Here is a 23,428-nt window from a genome sequence, read left to right as displayed (position 1 = left end):
TTTTTCTTCTTCTCGCCTGACGGGCTCTTCCCTTCCAGCCAGTTGGCGAGACGGAGGTGGCGATCCTTCATGGTCCGCTCCGACATGTTCCCACAAAACACGCAGTCCTTCTCCGTGTGCGTCTTGTCCTCATGGAGACAGTAGAGGCATAACGAATGCTCGTCCTCCTTGAAAACATTCTGAAGCTGGCATCCAGGGCAGGTCCTGAACAGCTTCCCGGGCGTCGAGCTTCCTTTCTCCTGGGCCATGTCCAGGGTAGGCCTCGGAACTTCTGGAATCCTCCAAAAGCGTAACTCGATGAAATCTTCACCCTTGAGGGGCGTAGAAAACTCCGAAACGGATCCCCGTTGATCGGATGTAGAAACGGTGGAGCTTGAGGCTCTATTTAACCGAAAAATGAGAAAAATCTCCTGAAAAAAGCGTGAAAACGCAGCAAAAACTCGAGAGCTACAGCACGAGGACTCCAAACACTTGAACGTGCGGTAAATATCTGAGGATGGCTGCCAGAGGCGGGGCTTAGGGAGAGGGCAGTCATTGGCTGGGGGCAGTATGACCCAGAGACCAGTGATTGGTTACTACTAAGAAAGACAGATCAGAAACTAAACTGATACTGATATTTTTCTATACCGAGGATTCCCGGCCTGACGACGGGGAATATTCATGAGCATGTGAATCCATGCCAGACCCCATGCTGGAGAAGTATTTAATTATTTATTTAAAGACACACTTGTAAATTACACTAGCACACAAAGAGGTAAGTAATTTCAACACACAGTCACTATTATATATATATATACAACCCTAATTACTTATTAGACAAGTCTTAATGAGAAACACCACAAATTCCAATACTTTTCAAAGAACCACAGTGAGGCAGGTTAGGCAAAGTCTACTGGAGAGCATGGAAGTTCAAATGCCAGGCCCACTCTTAGAGAGAGCAAGCAAAATGTGTCCAGGATCACACAGTGGGGTTATGCTCAAAAAGTCTTTGTAGATAGTTCGGAAAAGATTGAGATCAAGTCAGGAAAAGTTAGTTAACAGGCCCCAGGCTAACCCAGGTTAGAAAGTCGAGAATTTACTGTCACCCCGAACGATCGGTCGCAAGGGAAGCCAGGCGGGACACAGTACCTGAAATGGGAAGAACGCTCTAGCGGGGGCAGTTGTTCCTGCCAGTGGGTGCAAGTCTGTGTTTCGTCCAGAGGAAGAGTAGGTCTCGACGTGGAGGAAAGATGAAGGTCGTTGCACTGCCAGGGAAGAAACCAGCCGCAGAGTTTCCCGGTTCCAAGGTACTACCCTTTTCTTCGCGGTAGTGGTAAACCGTGGTATTCCGGTTGCCGGGGTGCTTGGCACGGGCAAGGCGGCCACAAGATGGTCCAGGAAGGCGAAAAGATGGGCAAACTGGTTATCCCCACCAGTCAAAGGAAGAAGACTCTCCGGAATGGAGATCTCCTCTGTCTGCGGGAAAAGTGGTGAGATGGTTCAGCAGGGCTCCACCGATGGTGTCGTAGTTGCAGGTCGGCTCGGTTTCTCCCTCTTCAGATTCTTTAGGTCCTGTGGTGACTTCTGAAGTTCCAGTCCCCAAATCCCTGCTTTTATGCAGAAAACCTCCATTCATTCAGCCTAGCTGTCACTCAAAAATGCTAAGTGGTGAGCCGGGCGGCTCACCACTTGGGCCAATCACACAAGAGTGCGACTTCAGTTGCCGAGGCAACTCAGTCCAGGGTGCTTAAACCCCCTCCCACACCCACTGTGGTACCCAGACAGAGTGGCACCACTTTTGGAGGCTTCTGTGGAGAAGCCTGCCAAAAAAGTGGAACAAAGGGCTCGACTTGGGTTGGAGTCACAGAAGCGAACACAAACGCCATTTTGGAACCAAGTTTCGGCAAAAAATACCAACCAGTGAATTTATGTTAATTTAATAAACCGGCGGTATGTTCGAGGCTATATTAAAAAGTGGTAGCCTCGAACAATGGGAAAATCCCATAGGAATATATTCGGGGTCTAATATAAAAAGTAGTATCCACTGCCACCAGCCAAAACTCGGTCGGCGGGGACTGGACAGTGCCCCCTCGAACAACAGACCCCGGGGCAATCGAATTGCCCCGACCAGTACGTCCACAATATGATGGTTTGTACTGGTTCTGTTCACAAGTTAAGACTAGTAAAGCCAATGGTGACTTTACATGCCCTGGGAGACAGTAGTCAGTCCCAAGGTATGGAGTCTATGTTTGGGGGTCGCTACGACACCCCTGGGTTACTGCACGGAGGGTGCTGTGTAACCCATATATCAAAAACACATGAAGCCCTATGGGGTAAAGGACCCCATAGCCCATAAAACACATACAAAGTCAAAGGAACACCTCAAATCATGTCTAAGAGTGGGAGAAAAAGAGTTTCACTCTTAGCATTAGCAGGAGAAAAAAATAAACCCCAAAAATCCAGCAAAGCTGCTGGGGAACTCACTAGGTTTGGGAAATTAGCCTTAACAGAGAATTCTCCCTAACAGTCTGCAGTCATGAGTGCATGGCCGCAGGCCATGCACCAAACAGAACAGTTATATATAGTGTACTTACAAGGCACAATGCGTGTGATATGGTGTGGTAGTGCATCACTCAGGCGGCTGTGGGGAGGGGCTGCAATCATGGGTGCATGGCCGAAGGCCATGCCCCCAAAAGCACATTTGTATGTAGTGTAGCTATATGCCGCAATGGATGTCATATGGTGTGGTAGTAGTGGCCAGGATGCAGAGTATTTGAACAAAGTAATAAGCACTGCAGTTGTAAGCAACTGTGCATTTTATATACTGTACACCCATACATTGATAATTCTATGGCCTCAAACTCACGTCTGTAGCCTGTGGCTACAAACTACTGCACCATATCACAGCTATTGGTACACTTGTACTATGCAACATCATTAAGATGGTTGTGGGGAGGGCGTAGTGAAATGACAAGGCACAATGGTTCCGATATGCTGTGGTGTTTCTGGCCAGCAACTAGAGTCTTGACTGCATGCCCAAAGGTCATGCACCCAAGACTGAAGTCATAAGCAGTGGAGTTATAAGTGAATATGGGTGTGGTATAATGCGCTAGTTGTGTGCACGCCCTAATGTCTTGGCTGCATGGCTGCAGATGATGGTCCCAAAAGTAAATTTATAAGTAGCTAATTTACAAGGACCATGGTTTCGATATGCAGCAATGGTTGTGGCTAGGAACTATACTCTTTGTACCTTGGTCGTAAGGCGTAGGTCGTAGGTTATACACCAAAGATGCAAGGGCCAGCCTACAGCCACTGCAGCATATTACTACCATAGATTAGACGTGTAGATTCGCATGTGTAGAAAATTACTGGCAATATACTTACTCCTTACTTTGTTCAGAATCCACATATATTTTTTAAATGCCTTTCGTACTTTGCGGAAGTATCCCTTTTTTAATTTCTGTGATAAAAAAAGGTAAAATGTTAGTGTTTGCATTTTATGACAACTTACTACATTGCATAATAGACATTTTACCTTTTTTTTTACCCTCATATTTAGTTTACAAACCAGTGTACATAATCTGCCATGATTTGCATTCTGTACAAGTTGCTGAAATGGAATGCTTTCACAATTTGGTATGGAAACATACACAAATCGCTCATTTGGGATTTCTTCCTGTATCACATTGCTACAGAGAGTGCATGTATGTTTCCACATGTACGAAATCTGGAAGATTTCATTTACAGGTATGCTTTTGTTTTCCAATACTAAGAGTAAGTACATTAGAAGTTCTTGTGGATCTTCTTGTGAGTTCACAGTGATTCTCACCATTCCAGCACAGTCGTCCAATTCTTGCCGTATTCCATGAACACTGTATGTGTTGTCAGGATTACTTGTTGCATTTCTATGAAGCACTAACATTTGCAAACACAATTGGTCTGTACTGTGCAAGTAAATATTGTTAACAATTGGTGGCAATTGAAATAGAATATTCATTGCTACATTTGCATAGCAACTTACCCCACTTTCATTTGCAAATTTGAATGGACCAGCTAGTTCTGTATCTGAGTGCGTTATTCGGAATTTCTGTTCCTTCTTTGACGACGTCCCTGGTTTACATTGCCTAACAGGTTCTTTTTTGTTTGTGGTAATTGCTGAAACTTTAGCTTCTTTTCTTTTCTTTGAGGAATTTGCTGTTGGATTCTGTTGCATTTCTGTTTCATTTAGTTTTCTTTTACCACGTTTTACTTTATCTGGAATAGGATATTGTTTCAGATGAAAGGTGTACAGTGAATGCAGTCGATTGTATTCTAGAATGCAAGGAATATCAGCTTTGACTTTACTTGCATCAAAGTTCATTAGCAATAGACTGTCAAGTGTACGTAAGCGTGATAATGCTACGTAGCTCATGCCTTCCTTAAAGACTGTGTTTCCTATATCTATCAATGCTTCGTCTAGGGTAAGATCTTGGGATTTATGAATGGTAACTGCATATGCAAGAGTTAGAGAAAATTGCTCTCTAGGTACATACATGTCTTTGAAGAGAAGGAATCGAGCAATTGAGCGCCCTATCCTTTTCACTTCTGAAACTTTATCAAAGCGAATATTGACAAACTGAATGTTGTTGTCATGTGGGTATGATTGAAAGCCAACAACTGTACCTAGTGCTCCATTAACTAGCCCTTGCTCGACGTCAAGGTTACGTTTAAGCATTACTCTACAATTTAAGGATAATTTTAATATTTTTTCCAACCGAGCTGTGTTGGAGATTGAATTTTCTAAACTATTTAGTCTTGTTGTGGCTTGCTCACACATGGGTACTGTCATACCATGTACGTATAGTTTTTCTGTGGCGCTAATTTCCATTATTGGTTGCATTTCTTTATTTAACATTGTTTCATTGAATTTGAAACAGCTTGCAAGAGTGGCATTAAGGCCATACAAGTGACATTGTTGTGCGCTATTTGTTCCATAACATCAGTTGCACATGCATTATCGCCATAAAGTGCATGAATGTGCCGGTTTTTCAATGCAACTTGTGTTTCTTGCGATAGTACACCAACTCTAATACTTTTTAATATGTTGGCATAAGTGAGATCTGCAGATTGCTGCATGTTCTCAGTTAATTCTCTGTATTGGAAATGTTGCCAAAGGTTGACATTGCCTATGCCACCAACAGTATTCCGGCAGAGTTTGTGGCCTAAGCTTTTAAAAATAGGTTCACCTTTCACTGGTGTCAATTGTAGAACATCTCCGAAAACGATAATGTGTTTCCCTGCAAAGAGTTCTTCGTTGTTACCTTTAAGTACTTCTTGCAATCTGAGGTGAATCAAAGCCAACATTAGGTTGGAGACCATGCTCACTTCATCTATTAGTAGCCTTTTCATTTGTTTTAATACTCTGCGTAATTCCATTGCAGCTTCTGCAGAAAGTTTGTAATAATCTAATTTATTTTGATGCTCTACTGGAAGCAGTAGTAATCGGTGTAAAGTGACACCGCCTATGTTGTAGGCAGCTAAACCTGTGGGGGCCATTACAAAAGTTGACAGTTTGTTGTTTGTCAATTGTTGAAGGAACTTGCTGATGATTTTGATTAAGAATGTTTTCCCTGATCCAGCTTCACCACTTACGTACAGCAGTATAGGTTTGTAATTTTGGCAGGTACATTCTTTATTTTCGTGTTGTACACCATGTACAATTTGTTTTGTAACGTCTTCAAAAATGGTGCGCTGATCTTTGTCAAGTTTTGCTTGTTGTACATTTAAGTCTTCTGTATCTTCTTGATACTGATACATGGTGTTTTCTACTTCTGCCATAGCTACTTCAGCCTCATTTGCTATTAGTGGTTGTCCTAGTGGTTCTTGACTTCCTGTTACAGAAGGTTGACTACTGTCGGAAGAGTCCTTATCTAGTTGGGCCTGAAGTTCTTCTTCCTGTTGCTGCTCATTGTGTAACATTGTTTTGTACTGCGTAAAGTTCACATCAGTGATAGCGCTTTCATTTGCATTGAAAGCATCTTCATAGCAGTCATAGTTTTCTAGTATGTCTTCCTCTTTTCTCCATGGTTTGAAAAGTTGTAAGGGAGACATGTAATATAGTTCTTTCTGTTGAGGAGTTTTTAATGACAATTTTACATGATTAATTAAGCTTTGTTTGGTAAATTTCACTAAGCTCCCTTCATAATCGGTCACTCTATATCTACGTTTGCTTTCATCGGGTTTTACATTATTTTTGTATGCACAGTTTTGAGCTATGCGGTATAGACACATGCTTTCCAAAGTGCTACTCCTGTTCGGATAGTATGTGTCCAGTAAATTGTTTTTTAGAATGTCTTGGCTGTTGGGATCATATCTGGCAATAGTTTCTGTGTCCTCATATGATTTGAGCACTCTTTCTAGATTTTGCAGGACCAAGACTTAGCAATACTATGTTGTCTGATTTTCCATACAAAGCAGTACCTGTTAAACGATCTGCTGCTTCATAGGCGCCACATTCTCTATGAGAGAGCATTTTTATGCCTAGGCTGTACAATTTCTGTGATAATGTTTTGTCTGATGCTAGGTCATCCCAGAGGTCTTGAAGCTCTGTTTTTTCTGCTTTTGTTAAGTAGGATGTAACATATCGTGCAACAGCAGTTGAATAGTCTGCAATGTACTGCACATCTATGTTTGCATTCCATAATAGGGCAATGATTGCATTGTAATCATTGATATATTTTGATTCTTCCCTTCTTTTTATGTAATACGTGTTTTTAGGTGATTTACCTTTAACACTATGTCGAACTGAAGACATGAAGTTGTTTACTTCACCTATTTCTCTAACTGGTCTAGGGAAACCAAAGCAGCATTTGGTGTAGTATTTACCTTTGTTTTTGTATTTGCGGCGCAATATTTGACACATTTGTGTCTTTGAAATTGTAAAATCTGCCCATGCAGCTCAATATGTGTCTGTTGTGAAGGGATTTCACAAGTGACATATTTTTGGATAAACTGCAAAACAGTGCTATCACTGTCGTGACCAAATTCCGATGCACCTTTGATCCATAACAGCATGTGAATATGTGGTGCTCCTCTCGCTTGATATTCTTTTCTCCAAAAGAAGTGTTGCACTTTTCCAAGGGGAGGAACAGTTTTATTGCAAATAAAGTGTAGCATGGCAATGAAACGATGATGGAAATATCTTGACACATTAACTTGATCTAGAGAGCGAAGTTCTCCAGGTGTTAATATATCTATGTTGTTTTTGTTGCTGTTCGCTATGCGTAGGAACTCATGTAAATCTTCCCATGCATATTCTGCACAACTTAGCGTAACAAACCAAGTCGGTGGTCCAAGGTTTCTGATCATACAACGCACGTCTCCGTGCCGTTGGAACCAGTATTCCTTTGTACCATGCATGTTTGCAAACAAATTTGTTATACTTGATTGTAAAACCTCATCTTTTTCCTGTACTTTTTGTAGTAACTGTGTAGCTGACATATTTTGAAAGTGGGTTCCAGATTTCAAAATGTGTGCAACTCTGTAACATAGTGTTGCTAATTCACTTTCATAGAGTAGGTGGAATATGTATTCCACATTTTGGGCCTGATCACGACTTTGGCGGTAACGCTGGCGGTATTACCGCCGGCGGTATTAGCCCTACCGCCGAACTCCCCGGTGCTAATAGCGCCGGATCACGAGTTTGGCGGTAATGTAATTCCCCATTCTCCATTGTGCCCATTCGGGAATGCCCCATTCCCCATTGGGCTCAATGGGGAAAATTCGCCGAAAATTCACGCTATTACCGCCGGCGGGAAATCTGCCTGCGGTAATAGCGCAAATTTTCGGCGGATTTCCCTCCAGCTCAGAGCTGGGGCGAAATCGAAATCCTCCGAAGTCCTGATTTGGCAGACCTTGAAATCCGGTGGTAATAGCGCTACCCCCGGATTTCAGGGTTACCGCCAAAGTCGTGATCAGGCCCTTTGTCTAAATCTGGGATCTTGCGAATACATTCGTAATGAGCGTTATTCTGATGCCCCAATCTGAGTGGGTCTATCATTGTATCTTCCACCTTTGCCAGTAGGAAATAGCAGTGGAAAAGCACGTGCTTCTATACTTTTTTCCCATATACTCATTGGTGACCCTTTGGTTTGTCGCATTTAGTAAGTTTCTAGTGCGTCATCTATGCTTTCATTGGAATGCAATGGATGAATTGTGTAATGGTCCAAAAGAGTGGATACTGTAGCAGGATCCAGAAGTTCGAATTGTCCAGTTTTTGATGGCTCTTGAATTATTTCAGTTGTTTCCCTTAAGCTTTCATCAATATTTATTTCCTTGTAGTACTCGTTATTGTGTTTTAGATATTGCAATGCTTGTCTAACTTTATGTAAGTCCACCAGTTGTTGCCAAATTTATTTGTCCTTTGTTGGTGCACCATTTACCAAGACTATAAAAGAATACTCTATTGAACGTTGCACTCCTAGAGTGTGTACATTTTCCGTTAGATCTAATGGAAAATAAACTACTTTGCCACAAATGCCTTTCACCAATTCAGAGGAAGGTAATTTTGCGGTTTTTGGATGAAGGCGTATAATTGCTTGAAATGGGTGAACTGTTTGAATTATTATGCTCTCAAACAAATTGAGTTGTTGCAGGATTTTTGGTAGTGGGACCAATTTCAAATTGTTTGTAATAGCACGTGAAGGAGTGTGGTTGTTGTCTAATATTGTAGTACAGTAACTGCAACATATTAGGCGTTCAGTTAGTTCATATTTGTTTTCTGCTAAAAGGTAGAGAGCTAATTCAAACCATTTAGAATCTTCATTGTCTTCTATTTTGTATGCTATTTCTACATTTTTTGGGTTCCTTTTGTAAAACGTTCTGCGGGAACACACACACACATGGTTTTGTACTTCAACCAATGACCTTTTAAATTTTACTATTTCTTTTCTGTATGTGTGTAATAGAAGGTTGCTATGTGCAGAATTGTCGCTACTATGCTCTAAAACTATTGCATTTTCTAAGTGGCTTTCACTTCCAAAATACTTTCTCTGAATACGGTCAATTTCTTTTTGTAAGTATTTGGGTGTACCATGCAGAAGAGTGTTATTTAAATTGCCTAATTCTGAAGCTGGACTTTTTGCATATTATATTTTATACACTAGATTTCTTACATTTGAATGATGTATTGATATCCTTTTGATATCATGGAAGGTGCTTTTGCAAATAGGTCCAGAAATGCAGGCTAATGAATGTCCTTGTAGTCCTTTGTATTTGCGCACTGGACAAATATCCATATATTGCAGCACTTTCATTTTACTTTTGTCTTTACCTTTTACATACTGATTGAGGAACTGACGTAAAGATTTGAAAGCTTTGTTTGGAATGGCACACATTGATGTGCAGGCCATTTGTATACTGGATGGTGTGGTTCTGCTGAATCGAGAGGTAATTCTGAGTTTTCAGAGGATACTTTTGTAAGCAGTGTTTCTTGTTCCATGATGGTAGTATTGATTTTCTCATACCCTCTTCCACTGCTATGGATGGCATTTGTGTTTGTTTGATTTTATTTGTATGCTTCTTCATTAAAATATGGTTCTGTGGTTGTTGTGTGACTCCATTCACCACCACAAACATTTAAGAAATTATTTTTGTACACATTCTGTTTATTGCTGAGTTTCTTTAGTAGTTTAGTACTTAGTTTTGTTAGTGCTTTCATCCTATGTAACACTAATGTAAACAACTTCCTTTTGAGAAGGATTGCACTGTCCACGAGAGCTTGTAGGATTAACTTTCTACGGTAGATTTTAAGGGGTGAGGATGATTTCGGTCCTCTTCTTAGTAGATTCTGAAGGACTCTGTGACAAAACATTTTTGCTAAAATACTTTTTTTACTATGGGTTCTTGTTACACTATCAGGATTAGTAGGAGTATTGTTAGCTGTACTGGTAGCCGATTTGTTGCCAACGTTTTTGTGTTTTGTGACACATTTTGATGGAGGAGGTAAAGTTGAAGCTTCCTTTGTTTTGCTAACCGACTGCATTAGCTGGTTTGTTCCAACATTCTCTACATACTCTACAACAGATGGATGCTTAGATTGGGCACTTTTATTTTTATTTGCTCTACTTCTGCGTTCCTTTCTACGGAGTTGCTTTTTGGTAGGCATTCTTTGGTGTCTGTTGAAAAAAAGAAAGCATACTTTGGTCTGTTGTACAATGTATGTGTGCTGTGTGCATGAGTCTGATGGGGAAGCTCTTTGTCATGGTGTGTGAATGTGCATTGGACTCTTGCAATGATTTGGTAAGGCTATTTTACTGTTTGTATACTACTACAATGTGCTTCAGATGAGAGTACAAAGTGGGCTAGTGGTGACGAGAAGCATTATTAATAAACGAAATGCTATAAACTTGCAACAGCAACTTCTTTTCTAAATCTAACCTTCTAAGGATTACGCATGTTATTTGAGTTCCAAACACACAGGGATTTGTGAGCCATTCTGCCTGTTATGCTTTGCTCAATAAATGGATATTTGTAGGTAGAATGGTTCAGAAATCAATGTTTGCTTTGGTGCCCAAATTAAACAAATAACCCACGCAGCCTCTTTGAGGAGTAGTTACAATATAAAGGTAGTACTGTACTTACTTTTTTTTGCAAAATGACCAGGTTTCTTCGGATATGTCGTCTGCAGTGTAGATGCTGTTGAGTCTCAGGAGAGTAGTCTTCACTGCGATTAAAAAAAACAAAATTAATTACTTTGTGTGTTTACAGCAGTGCTGGTACTGCATACATTAATTGTGCATCTTTCGTCAGAGTATTCTCCTTTCATATTTCAACCCAGTGCATGTGTGCATTTCACTTCACTTTATGCAGCCTTTGCATGGTATTTGCAATATGTTACATGCAAGTCCTTCAAAATTGCTAACATTTTTAAGGTTATGAAAATTCCTTGTTTTTTACAAGGTGTATTATCTATAGGAGAGAGGTTTGTGCGTGATAGGGTATAGTAGTAGATGGGAAAAAATGTTCTACTTGCCATTTAAAAGCATATGCCGAAAAATCGGGAGACCCTCATAGGGAGATGTCAACACAGCAATCGGGAGCGCTTACTTTTGTCATACGATTACATTGCAAGTAGCATTACTGTAGGCCGTACACAGTACACAACTCTGACATTTTCTAATACAAAATAGAGTTTCACACTAAATAGGCATTCTTGCAACGCATGTATAGGTTATGCGGAAGACAGTAAGAAGTCGTTCGGTTTGTCAATGATAAATCGGACATCTTGCACTTAAAAGGGGGAGCGTTGGTATGTATTGCCTATGCACATTTAGCGGCATTAATTTGTTTAAATTAAATCATAAGGGTTGCACATGTTCTCTGATTAAAATATACATACCTGTACTCGATACTCATGCATGTGCGCAAGCATGTAGCTGTACATAGAAATTCGCAACACTTGCAGTCGCTTCTGAAGTAGGTGCTTTGCAATGATATGTGACTTCCATTCAGAATTATCGACAGTAATTTTGAAGTGCACAATGTTGATGACTGAGTTAGATTTAGCGATGTTCAATGTGATTGGTGGATGGTTGTGTGTCTGCTTAGTTGTGTCCAATGAGGGACTCGATTTGCTACCGCTGTGGAAAGGGTGAAAGGACTGGGTAAGAGTTACGTGCTGCACGTATACAACGCTTGTCCATGGGTAGGGCGTGTCACATACAGATTTCTACAGCAAATCCTGCATGGAAAGGGGACTGTAGGCATCAGCCAATCAGATGTTCACATTACTCTTTTGTGTCGAAAGACGGTGCGTACAATGAAGATGGCAGAGGTGGAGAGGGTCAGGGTTTTGGTACTTGGAGAAATTTTTGTCCATGGCTTACAACATTATGCCGAGAGTAGGCATGTGTTACACCATTTCGATGTGAGAGGAGTGGAGATGGTGTGGAACGCTGAGACTGATGCTAATGTTGCAGCAATTCTGCAAGTTTGCAGAGACATATGTACGATGACCTCTCCTCATGTGGTAATTTTGCACTACGGTGCTTGCCATTTGGGCTACGTGACTGCACGTACTTTGTTGGCAGATTTGGGACAGTTGGTTCAAGCGCTCATGAACATCTTTCCAACTGCGAAAGTAATTTGTTCTGGTTTACTCCCTAGAGTAAAATGGGACAACAATTATTTTTTCTGTCCAGATCAAAGTATTGGGAGGTGTATCATTAATCGCAGCATGCATGCTTTTATGTTACGCGCTGGTATGTTTTTCTGCAGCCACGAAAACTTTGTTCCAAGTAATGCAGATTATTTTGAAGCAGATGGTGTTGCGCTATCTTCTTTGGGAAATGCGATGTTCTTTTGGAACGTAAGGCTTGCTTTAGAGAAGGTTCTATAATGGTTGTAGGAGTAAAGTAAGGACAAAAAATACAAAAAAATAAACAAAATAACAGATGTCTGTAAGGTATCTGCCCAATAACAAAAAAAAAAGGCTCTTTTCAGAGCCCACCTTAAAGGGGAAAAAGGGGAATAATACTCTAATGTACCGTCGTCACGCTCTGATCCTATACATGTCCGCGGACATGGCGGTAGTTTGCAGCCAGCGCATATCACCAATGGGGATTCTGGGGTGGAGACACATGCAAATGAAAATGAGCGGAGCTAGGGATTGGTCAATAAAGTTCAGTGGGTGTGTTCTGAACGCCGAGATTTAGTAAGACCGTCTTCTCCCTGACAGGAGACCACACAGCCATGGCTTTACTTGCTCGCAAACAGATTATCTGGATTTTGGGAGACTCATGGATACATGGGTTGAAGGTGCATGCAGAAAGCTGCAGTTTATCTGCAGATCTCAGATTTCCTCATGTGGAAGTGCAGTGGCATGGCGTGCGTGGCATGAGGTGGCTGGACTTGGTACCTCTCTGTGTTACTTTACTGACAGAGCGTCCTCCGGATAAACTTATCATTCATTGCGGAGGAAACAGTTTAGGCCATGTCTTTGGAATTTCTTTACAATTTGCAATGAAGGAAGGACTTGCGAAGCTCATGGACATGTTTCCAAATAGTCAAATACTTTTTTCCCGTATTGCACAAAGACAAATATGGCTGCGTTCTTCTGCTTTTGGTCCACAAATGGAGAAAGCGAGACGCAATGTGAATAAGGCTGTTTGTGCCTTTTTAAGAGATGTTGGCATGTCCTCATTCCACAATGAAAACATTTTGTTTCGCAGCTCTCTCATTTTCCACAGAGATGGAGTCCATCTCACATATGCTGGCAATCAGATTTTTCTTCCCAATGTACAAAATGCATTGCAACCTCTTTTGGATTCACAATAACCTATGTGGCAATCCGTTTCCTCCAATCCACAGTTTTTGACTCACACAACACACCACCGAAAGTCTCTTTTCAGAGCCACCACTTAACCCCAGCGTACACTTCATTGTGTTTGCTCCCCTTTTTTTTCCCTACGACTGTCCGCGAACTTTTCCACAACTCCGCGGGGGTCTACAACGGTCACTTCATATTTCTATTGTTAAACTGAGAAAGGCGGCTCTGAAAAGAGCCTTTTCTGTAATTTTTGTTGTTTTCACATTTATTGCTTCTCAGCACACAACACACTAGGAGAGGAGGCCAAAGGAGGGTTAGGAAGGGACACCAGCCACGGGGATAAGAAAGGGCAAGTGGACAGAGAAAGATATAGGGTGAGCTTCACTTAGGTAAGGAGCAGATCTTCTGGTGCTCTGTGACCATAGCCTCAAAAGCACTTTGAAAACTCTCCCCCCTGCAGAGTACTACGTCACAATACATACACACTATTGTCACCTTTGAAAGGTAAGGGTCAACAGCATTGCGAATGGCTTGTGAAGCAGCTGGAGGGAGGCGCTCCCCCACAGGAGTGTCTCTTGTGGTGGGAGGATCGGACACGGAGGATGCTGTGGAGCAACTCAATCGACTACGCTCTTCACATGGCACCACCTTGCGAAATGTCTGCAGTGTGGAACGAAATGAGGTGTCGCTTCATGGTTGTCGTACCAAAGCTGTACACACCAAATCTCCTGTGATTCAGCACCACCTGGCACTCGTTACACCTCACCAGGTTTGCACGTGCTTTTGGTACGTTCCCATAAACTGAAAACAACCACCACACCCACGACTCCCGGCGAGTGCTCGTAGTGCGGAGTTCCTCCACCTCATTCTCTTCCTCCTCTTCTTCCTCGCTCTCTACATCCTCACCCGTATATCTCTCTGCAGGCCATTGGGGAGGTGGTGGCGGGTTTGGGGTGGTGCAGAGGCTAATGAACCAACAGCAGCCATGGAAGCCATACCGATTACTTTCCTTTCGATCACTACAGCAGTAAAGGCAGTACACCTCAATCTGCTATAGCTAGAAGGACAATGAAGATGCGCTCGGGGGTGTGGCCATTTATAGAGGTGGAGGGGTGTGCCTCGTGACCGTCTTCATCACTGCAAAGCGGTACGAAAATTTTACACAAGTCCTCAGGCAAGCTATTGTCTGGTTATGTGAAATGATATTTTTACACTCTACAATATTTTGGCTTGTATCTACAAGTTCTTTTGTACTGCTGCGGAAGCAAACTGCGCAAATTGGTCCACAAGCTCAGCGTGGGTGCGTTCACATGATGACGTCGTGAACACATCCGCGACAGAAATGGGAGTCCGCTAGACAGCAAATGCAGAGTAACAAACTTGCGCATGCGCGCAAGTGTCCTACGGACAGTGTTCGGGTTCTCAAACTAATTCAAAGTGCGACACAAGTGAGACGGCCAGTTAGGGACAGGCGTGATGTTCGCTATACGGTTCTACTGCGCATGTGCATACATGATATGCTCACTGTACGGACAGGTCCAGTGTCCTTAGGACAACTCAATTTTGTTTGACTACGAACTTGTCACCGCGCCTGTTCTACAGACACCACCATTTTGGGTGCGGACGATACGGACAGGTATACTGTCCTTAACACACTCCCATTTTGCTCATTTACAGCCATCCCGGATACCTGGTGTGTTCTACGAACATGTTTCATCTCGTTTGTAAGCGGCACAGCGAGGTATAATGTCCTTAGGACACCCCTTTCTGTTTATGTACGCACAACTTGAACAGATGTTGCGGTCAAACATCAACTCCATCTTACTTGACATTTGTAAGGGTAGGTGTACTGCCTTTACAACTCCCACATTGCAATCCTTACGGATCGATCACTGCAACTACTATACAAAAACATTCCAAACACACACACACATACTTCAATCCAAAGAAATAGCGGGGGAAGCAGATACTGACTCAAATATAGGGGAATTAGGATTCAACACGGGCTGGTTATGAGGAGAAGATTTGTGAGGGGAAGAAGGGATGGATGTTTTGTCAAAACATCTATTTTCTTCTTGAAGGTTTGGGGATGGTTCACTAGGGAATGGAGAAGCGGGGCAGGTACAGGTGGCACAATGGTAACGTACTTTTCCTCTCACACAGTCCTCCACAAACTCCCTTAAACTTTTAAAATTGTCATTTAGTATATCCATTTTCCGCTCAATCCTGTTGATCCTGTCTTCTTCTGTCTCGTTTGTTGCCCTTTCTTCTTTTCTTTCCTGGTCTGTACAAAAAAAGATACATATGTTAAATGCCTATAAAATACTCATCATTATTTTGCATATGCACAGCAGTGTGTACCATTATTGTCGCTGTCTTCAGACATTTCCCCATGCGGAAAATTCTCTTCCAACCACTCCAAAGTACTAGCCATTTCTGTGTCAAAACAACAGAAAGAAATTATTATTTCTGCACCACATACCAAAAAATGATACACACATACAAAAAAATGACCTTCACTCACCATTTTGATGTCATTTCCCTTCGTCCTACTGCGTCCGTCCACTGTTGTTCCAGGCTGCAGAGTTTCTGTGAAGTGATTACGATGGAGGCATCCTTTTTTTTAAAATGGTACCATCCATATCATTCTACATGGTTATTAAATGTCATTTTCACACCTTTAGGTTTCCATATTTACTTATTACTACTTATAATGTCTTTATGTCCTTCTTCTACGTTGCAGATTATTTGTGTAAGACAATAGTACATTTTCATATACCCCCTGCATCTTTGGGTAATGTTCATCCAGTCCGCCCAACCTGCAAACTGGCGCTCAGTCCATACCTTTCTAATATCTATAGGGAGGGGGTTCTGTATGTTCTATGTTAAATGTATATCAAGTACGTACATTATACTACATATCCCCCACAATCACATGACAGTGTATATTCAGCACAATAACTTCATTGACACAATGTTATGATTAGGTTCCTCTTCCAAAAACCTATGAAATTCACTACAAAAAAACTTTGTTGAGGGGACGCTATGGTTAAGTTGCCCTACCAAAAACCGGTTTACTTCACTAAAAAAAAAAGTCTACCTCCCCATTATGGTTCAAATGTCATTGATGACATCACTGACGAAATCACATGTTTAGCCCCTTTGTTTCCGTTCCCTGTCATATATATATATATGTACATTCAGGAAAAAAACTTTGTTAAACGGATGTTATACTTCACAGTGAAACCAGAAAACACTGCACATTCCCCAATTATGGTAAACTAAGCAACCATAACTCGCACCATCTACGTGCATTGCTACGACTAACACCCAGGACATCAAAGATGACATCACAAATGTCATTGATGACATCACTGATGACATTTCATGTCTAGCTCCCTCATTTTTTATTCACTGACATATCTAAGGCAGGTGCCTTTCTTCACTAGCAGTCAGGAAGTAAAAAGTGCGATATTTGTAGTTGTAACCCTTCTCATATATTCCTAAAATACTTTCCTTGGGCTAGAATGACATCATATCATACATATACATAGGATAAGAGGAAATCCTGAAGCACAGCAATTTTTTCTGTGCATGAAGGTAATGAGGACGGTTATGAATAGTTTCTGGTAATACAGAGGCTTTTTTGATTACATTACGGTCCCTGTGTATGCTTCTATTGGTATGCATTGTGGTCTCTTTGTGTTTTGTGAGTAATAGTAAAATTATGGAGTAAGGGAAGCATTCGTAGTTGTTTTTGTAGCACAGTATGCATAAATATGTAATGGAAGCATATATCAATGTAGTAGCGGACATGGGAAGATGTAGAATATTGTATCTCTGTAGCACATGTTGCAGACAATGACTATGTTTGTTTGTGAGGGCGTTCATGTATTAAGAGAGGTATATTTCAATGGAATTTGTTAGCAATGCATTGCTTAATGAACTAGTTGGCGTATGATAGTTCTGCAATGATCTGTTACACTTTTCGGCCAATATTCTAATGACAATCACTAGTGGAGGTGCAGCGTGAAAATGAAATGCACATGTGATGTCATCAGTGATGCCATCAATGACATTTGTGATGTCATCTTTGATGTCCTGGGTGTTAGTCGTAGCAATGCACGTAGATGGTGCGAGTTATGGTTGCTTAGCTTAACATAATTGGGGAATGTGCAGTGTTTTTTGGTTTCACTGTGAAGTGTAACATCCGTTTCACAACGTTTTTTTACTGAATGTACATATATATATATATATATATATATATAAGGCAGGGAACGAAAACAAAGGGGCTAAACATGTGATTTCATCAGTGATGTCATCAATGACATTTGTGATGCCATCTTTCATGTTCTGGGTGTTAGTGTTAGCAGTGCACAGTGGTGATGGCAGGTTTGGGGGCTTAGTTTACCATAACTGGCGAATTTCAGGGCTTTTTCGGTTTTAATTTGAACCATAATGGGGAGGTAGATTTTTTTTTTTTAGTGAAGTAAACAGGGTTTTGGTAGGGCAACTTAAACATAACGTCCCCTCAACAAAGTTTTTTTTGTAGTGATATTATATATATATATATATATATATATATATATATATACACACATATACAATCCCCATCTACCAATCCCCTCCGGTAGAAACTTAACAAAATGTTGTACTGTCTGCATTATAAGATGCTATGTTTAAGATGAAAAATTTACAAAAGTGTAAAAGTCAGTTTCCCCATAACAAAATGAGCAAAAGTCCTGGGAAGTGAAGCTGAAGACTTCAATTACCTGTAAAAAGTCAGGACAGGTTCAAAAATAAAAGCACAAAGTTTGGAGGTCCATAGAACTATGAAAGGGGATGTTGCTGAAAGAGAAATCTTTCCAAAACCTAGACCATCGATATTCTGACTCCAACCTCTAACTTTCCTTCTTTCGTTCCCAATTAATAGGTTCTTTTTACCTTCTGGGTTAATTTGTGGTTCAAATCGCTCACTGGTCACAGAAGCTAAATCCCCATTATCAAGATTCCAGACTCCGACTCCTTCTGCAGCCCCCGCTGCCATGGCAGCTCCTAGTGCTGTTGTTTCTGGCATTGACGGCTTCACTAAAAGAAAAATAACATATGTAAATGTTCCATTAGATGAATGATGCAAGCTAATTAAAATAAACACCCAAATAGAAAGCTTACTACAGGGTAGCATTCAGTGCATTCTTACTAAAAAGTACTGAATTAAAAAAACAAAGGTGCGTACATTCATTATTGCTACACCACAAGAAGCAACATATGCCTTGTAAGTAGTATCACCAACTGTGAGGAAACAAAGAACTAGGGACACAGATTAGAGGTGGGCACCATTTGGCCCTTAGGGACCATGACTTTGGACCCTTATCTTGGTGGATCCTTTTTAAATCTTGGAAAATCGGAGAACAGAACATCAAGATTTCTAGTCTGTAGTATCGCCAGAAGGTTACCAGTATGACAGTTCGATTTCAGTATTTCGGCAGTGAAAGTACCAGCCATCTTTATTTATTTAAAATGTGTTGTGCTCTGCTTTAATTAAATACCGTTCACACAAATTGATGCCATCACATATGACTTCATAACACAGGTATCATACCAAAATATTGAAGACAAATGTGGCAAGTCAGAAAACATTTCATTTTTTGTAACAAATGTAAACACTTCTAGATAAAATAGAGGGGAGGTTGGTATGGGGTAATAATTAAAGTGGGGGATGTCAGTGTGGGCTACAGAGGGTTTCCCACATATATTTCTTATATGAACAGGGCTGAAATTAATTTTTTTTAAACTATCTTTTGTGACTTGCAGTATATTTCAAGTTATAAAGTAGATCCATAACAAATACACCAACCATTAAAATACTCTTAAAAGGGCATATTGCATTTAACAGTTACTAAAGCAGTTCTGATCAAACTCATTTTCCTTTTTTTGTAAAAACATTTATAAATCTCGCTACTGCCAAAGTTAGTGAGAGCTGATTTTCCATCAACACTCTCATCAAAAAAGTTCTGGATTAAAGCATATTTCGGTGCAAGCACTGCAATCGCCTTAAACCAGCGCATTCAATGAAAATATGTTTCCAATTCTGTGTTACAAGTAGGTCGCAATATCTACAGTGAAAATCCAAATAAGCGTATCAAAGTCAGAATGGCAACGAAGTAGATTCACAACTCCCTTCACCAAGTTTAAGTCAATGGGGCTCTTTAAGAGTTCCTTTAAAGTGGGCAGTAGGCACAGTTCAAAGAATTCACAAAAGTATTTCAAGCTTCCCTTTGCCCGATTCAACATTAGTTTTTTTAAATTTATTTGATTATTTTTCAAACAAAACAAAACAAAACAAAAACATGACACTCCATCATATGGCAAATCAAATAGTCTTGTCTCCATAACATGTCATAACCCCTACCTGCTTCCTCAACCCAAGTCCTCCCACACCCTCCCGTCTCCCAAACCCCGGTTTGCCTACCTTCCACTCGTACCAACGCTTCTCTGCATTCCGTCTGGTGAACACCACATACACTCTCACTCAGGTCTATCTTTTCTAGCCTCTTCAGTGGGCACCTTAGCAAACAAAGTTTGTAAGAAGCCTCCCCATTCACTAATTCCTTCAGAGACATCTCTGCAGTCTTGCTGCCATTCGTCTATGCCAGGACGTTTTGCTGATTTCCATGCCATAGCTATTCTGCGTTTAGCCAGAATACATGCCAGGTATTTTAGCTGGGCAACATGTCTCTGGCGTTTGGGGCGTGGAAAACATCCAAGCAAGCATGCCACCAGAACATCCCGTTTCTGTAATCTATCTGCTACTTCCACCACTGGAGATGACCAAAACATGTGTAACATTCCAGCTTCTGTCGCATTACACGTCAGGCATCTTTGTTCAGCCGCCCCCGGAAATCTAGAGATTCGCTGGGGAGTCATGTACGCTCTATGCATGACCAACAGTTGTATGAGCTGCAATCTTGCATTTCTCGACACCTTCTTGTTGTATCCCAGTACCCTCCCCCACTGTGCTTCAGCAAAGGTAACCCCCAGATCAAATTCCCATTTACTCCTTATAGGGGAATCCGGCCCAGTGGACAGTAGGAGATCATATATTCGCAAGATCGTATGTCCTCCCTCAGCCACATCATACAGGACATCCACTATTAAGTGCTTCTCCATTATTTCGTTGTGTGCTGGCCATCAGAGTGCTATCTCCCTCTTAATGGCACTATGTAGCATGTATTGGCCAGTGCTTATACTGGTCTGCCTTGCCAGCTCTAAGAAGGGGACAAAAACAGAGTCCTGCAACAAGTCCCCTATGCTGGCCACCCCATAGGTTTCCCAATATCGCTGTATACCCTTACTAGCCTATGGCTTAGCTGACATCACTGAAATCAAGGGAGTATTTAGCAATATTGGGTCTGTCAGTCCCATCACTGCCATGGCTCTATCCCACACGCTTACCCCTAAGGACACTTAGTGTGACCCTCGGGACACCCAAGGTTTCTCCATCCACAATATCTCTTAAATAGTACCACAGCTCTGTGGTTTGCAACATCTGTGTGTCAGTGGTGGGGTCTTCAGCTAGCCAATCCACTACAAATTGCATTTGCCCAGCTATGTAATATAATTCAAAGTGCGGGACTATGATGCCTCCTTCCGTATGCGGTCTATATAGTGATGCCAACGCAATTCTACTTCGCCCGTTCTGCCACAGGAAGCTTCTGCTGATACTCTCCAGTTTCTTAAAAAAGGGCCTAGGTATGAAGAACGGGACGTTCATGAAAAAATGCAATAGTCTAGGCAATACCACCATCTTCAGCATGGCCGCCCTCCCCATCATTGACAGTGGCAATTTAGACCAAATCTTCATCGCGTTCTTGATACCCTCCAGTGCCTGCAACCTGTTCTGTATATGCTCATCTTCCAGGTCGTGATTCACATTAAACCCCAAGTACCTGAACGTGCACTCTTTCCACTGCAGGGCCAACACTGGCAGCTCCCTTCGGTTTTTAATACGCAATCCTGCTATCGGAAACAATGCCGATTTATCCATGCTTGTGGTGATCCCTGACAGTTTCTCAAAAAAGGGCCATAGCGTCAAGCAACAGTTCCAAATTATCCTTAGGGTTCTGAATATACAATAAAGTATCATCTGTGTACATGAATATCAGGTGACTAGCCCCATCTATTTCAATAACAGCGTCCCTGTATTCTGTCCTTAGATACTGAGCAATTGGCTCCATTGCAAGGACATAAAGCAGTGGTGACAGGGGACAGCCTTGCCTAGTGCCTTTCCCAAGTTCCCACGCCCCGAGATACATCCACCCGTATTAACCCTAGCCATCAGTTTAGTGTACACCAGTTGGACCCACTTCATGTATGTCAGTCCAAATCCAAGCCTACGCAATACTGCGTAAAGCCAATCCCAGCTCACTGAATCAACCGCTTTTACAGCGTCCAATGTGGCTATGGCACACAGGGTATCCCAGGATGCCGTCCTGTCTATGACATGATGTAATCCCCTCAGGTTCCAGGTCATACTTCGGCCAGGACATAGCCCGTCTGATCCGGCTGCACTAGCTTGTGTATAACTCTTCATTCTAGACGCTAGTATAGACGTCAATATCTTATTATCTTGGTTTAGCATGGAGAGGTCTCTAGGAACCGCATTCTGTTGGGTTTTCATGGGGTTTTAGTAAGGGTATTATAATAGATTCCCGCTAAGTGGGAGTAGCCCCACCTCATAAGAATTTTTGAAAGTGTTAAGCAAATGGGAGGCCAATTCTTGTACATATTCTTTATAGAATTCCCCTGGTTGTCCATCTGACCCTGGCATCTTACCTGTCGGCAGACCTCTGATTGTGGCTTCGATATGCTCCAGTGTAAGAGGCTCTTCTAGGTTATCGCGGTCCTCTAAAGTCAACCTGGTGAGCTCAATCTCATTCAACACTTACATTAAGTGGGTGCCTGGGACCAAGGGCACATGTTGATATAGTTGGTGGTAGAATTCCCAGAACGCCTCATTAACCCTCTTCTGCGTATAGCATAAACCTCCCTGACCAAAGACTATCGAATGTATGGGGCTCCTCCTCCCTTCGTTCTTATAGCAGTCGGCCCGGTTTATCACCCTCTTTATGTTGGTTCTCTGTGTACTTGGCAAAACTGTGCCTGCCCAGTCTCTCCCAACATTCCATGCATTTTGACATCAGTTCCCTAGTTTCCTCGTTGCAGTCCCGGTAATGCACCCAGGTCTGCTCCACTTCCCTCAATTGTTCCTCTGCAGCAGTTAAATCCTTGTTTATGGATGCTTGAATCCCTCTCATCCCCGCCATAACGGCCCCCCTAACCACCACAGTAAGTGCTTCCCAGAAGGTGCCAGCTTGCGGTACAGTGTCTAGGTTATGTTCTACATAATCCTTGATACAATCTCTAGTGCTATCGTGAAATGGGGGGTCACTTAGCGCTTTGCTTCTAAGCCTCCACGTGGGTATTGGGGCGCATATGGCCATTGCAGTCTAAGTGGGGTGTGGTCTGACAATACTCTGCTTTCATACTGGGCTTGTGTGATTTGATGAACCAGTTCTTCCCCCACAAAAAAATAATCTATCCTTGTGTGTAGAGCATGTAGTGCAGAAAAATGTGAGTAATGTTTGACGTCCGAGTGGAGAACTCTCCAAGCGTCTTCTAAGGCAAAGGAATCTAGGAGTTCTAGCGGGAGGAGCAGGTCTGGTATATTTGGTGTCGGACCTGTCCAGGGTTGGGTTCAAGATGCAATTGAAATCTTCTCCCCATATTATATTACTGTCCCTGTAGAGGCCTAATCATGAGTATAAGGTATGAAAAAACTTGGCGCGGCTGTGATTAGGGGCGTATGTGTTAAATAAGCATGTGTCAACTTGTTCCAAGAGCCCTTGTACTAGCACCATCCGTCTTGGTATGCGTACTTTTAAAGGGTACTGATGGCGCTATCCATATCAATACTCAGTGGTCGAAGTGTACGAAAAGAAGTAGTGGAACTATGTTCCCTGCTGGCCTGCATCCACTCCCCACAAACCCCATTGCCACGCCCTCTCCCACACAATACAAACCCCCAAACACTTGAACCTGCTGTTTAAGGGAACGTTCAGTGCAGTGCACTGAAAGTGCAAG

General features: G+C 41.9%; 1 protein-coding gene across 5 annotated transcripts in view; it reads right to left on the bottom strand.

Annotated features, from left to right (window-relative positions):
* The window catches only part of GK (glycerol kinase), a 2,191,429-nt gene that overhangs the window by 319,373 nt on the left and 1,848,628 nt on the right, over positions 1–23,428 (bottom strand). For all 5 annotated transcript variants that reach the window (XM_069637310.1, XM_069637305.1, XM_069637306.1 and 2 more), the window contains one exon: positions 18,230–18,373. In XM_069637310.1, the coding sequence (XP_069493411.1) occupies positions 18,230–18,373 (144 nt within the window). The remainder of the gene's footprint in view (positions 1–18,229; positions 18,374–23,428) is intronic.

The sequence above is a fragment of the Ambystoma mexicanum genome, chromosome 7p (genome assembly GCF_040938575.1).
Source record: "Ambystoma mexicanum isolate Mex_15411 chromosome 7p, UKY_AmexF1_1, whole genome shotgun sequence".
Taxonomy (NCBI): Eukaryota; Metazoa; Chordata; class Amphibia; order Caudata; family Ambystomatidae; genus Ambystoma; species Ambystoma mexicanum.
This window is presented reverse-complemented; position numbering and strand designations above follow the sequence as displayed.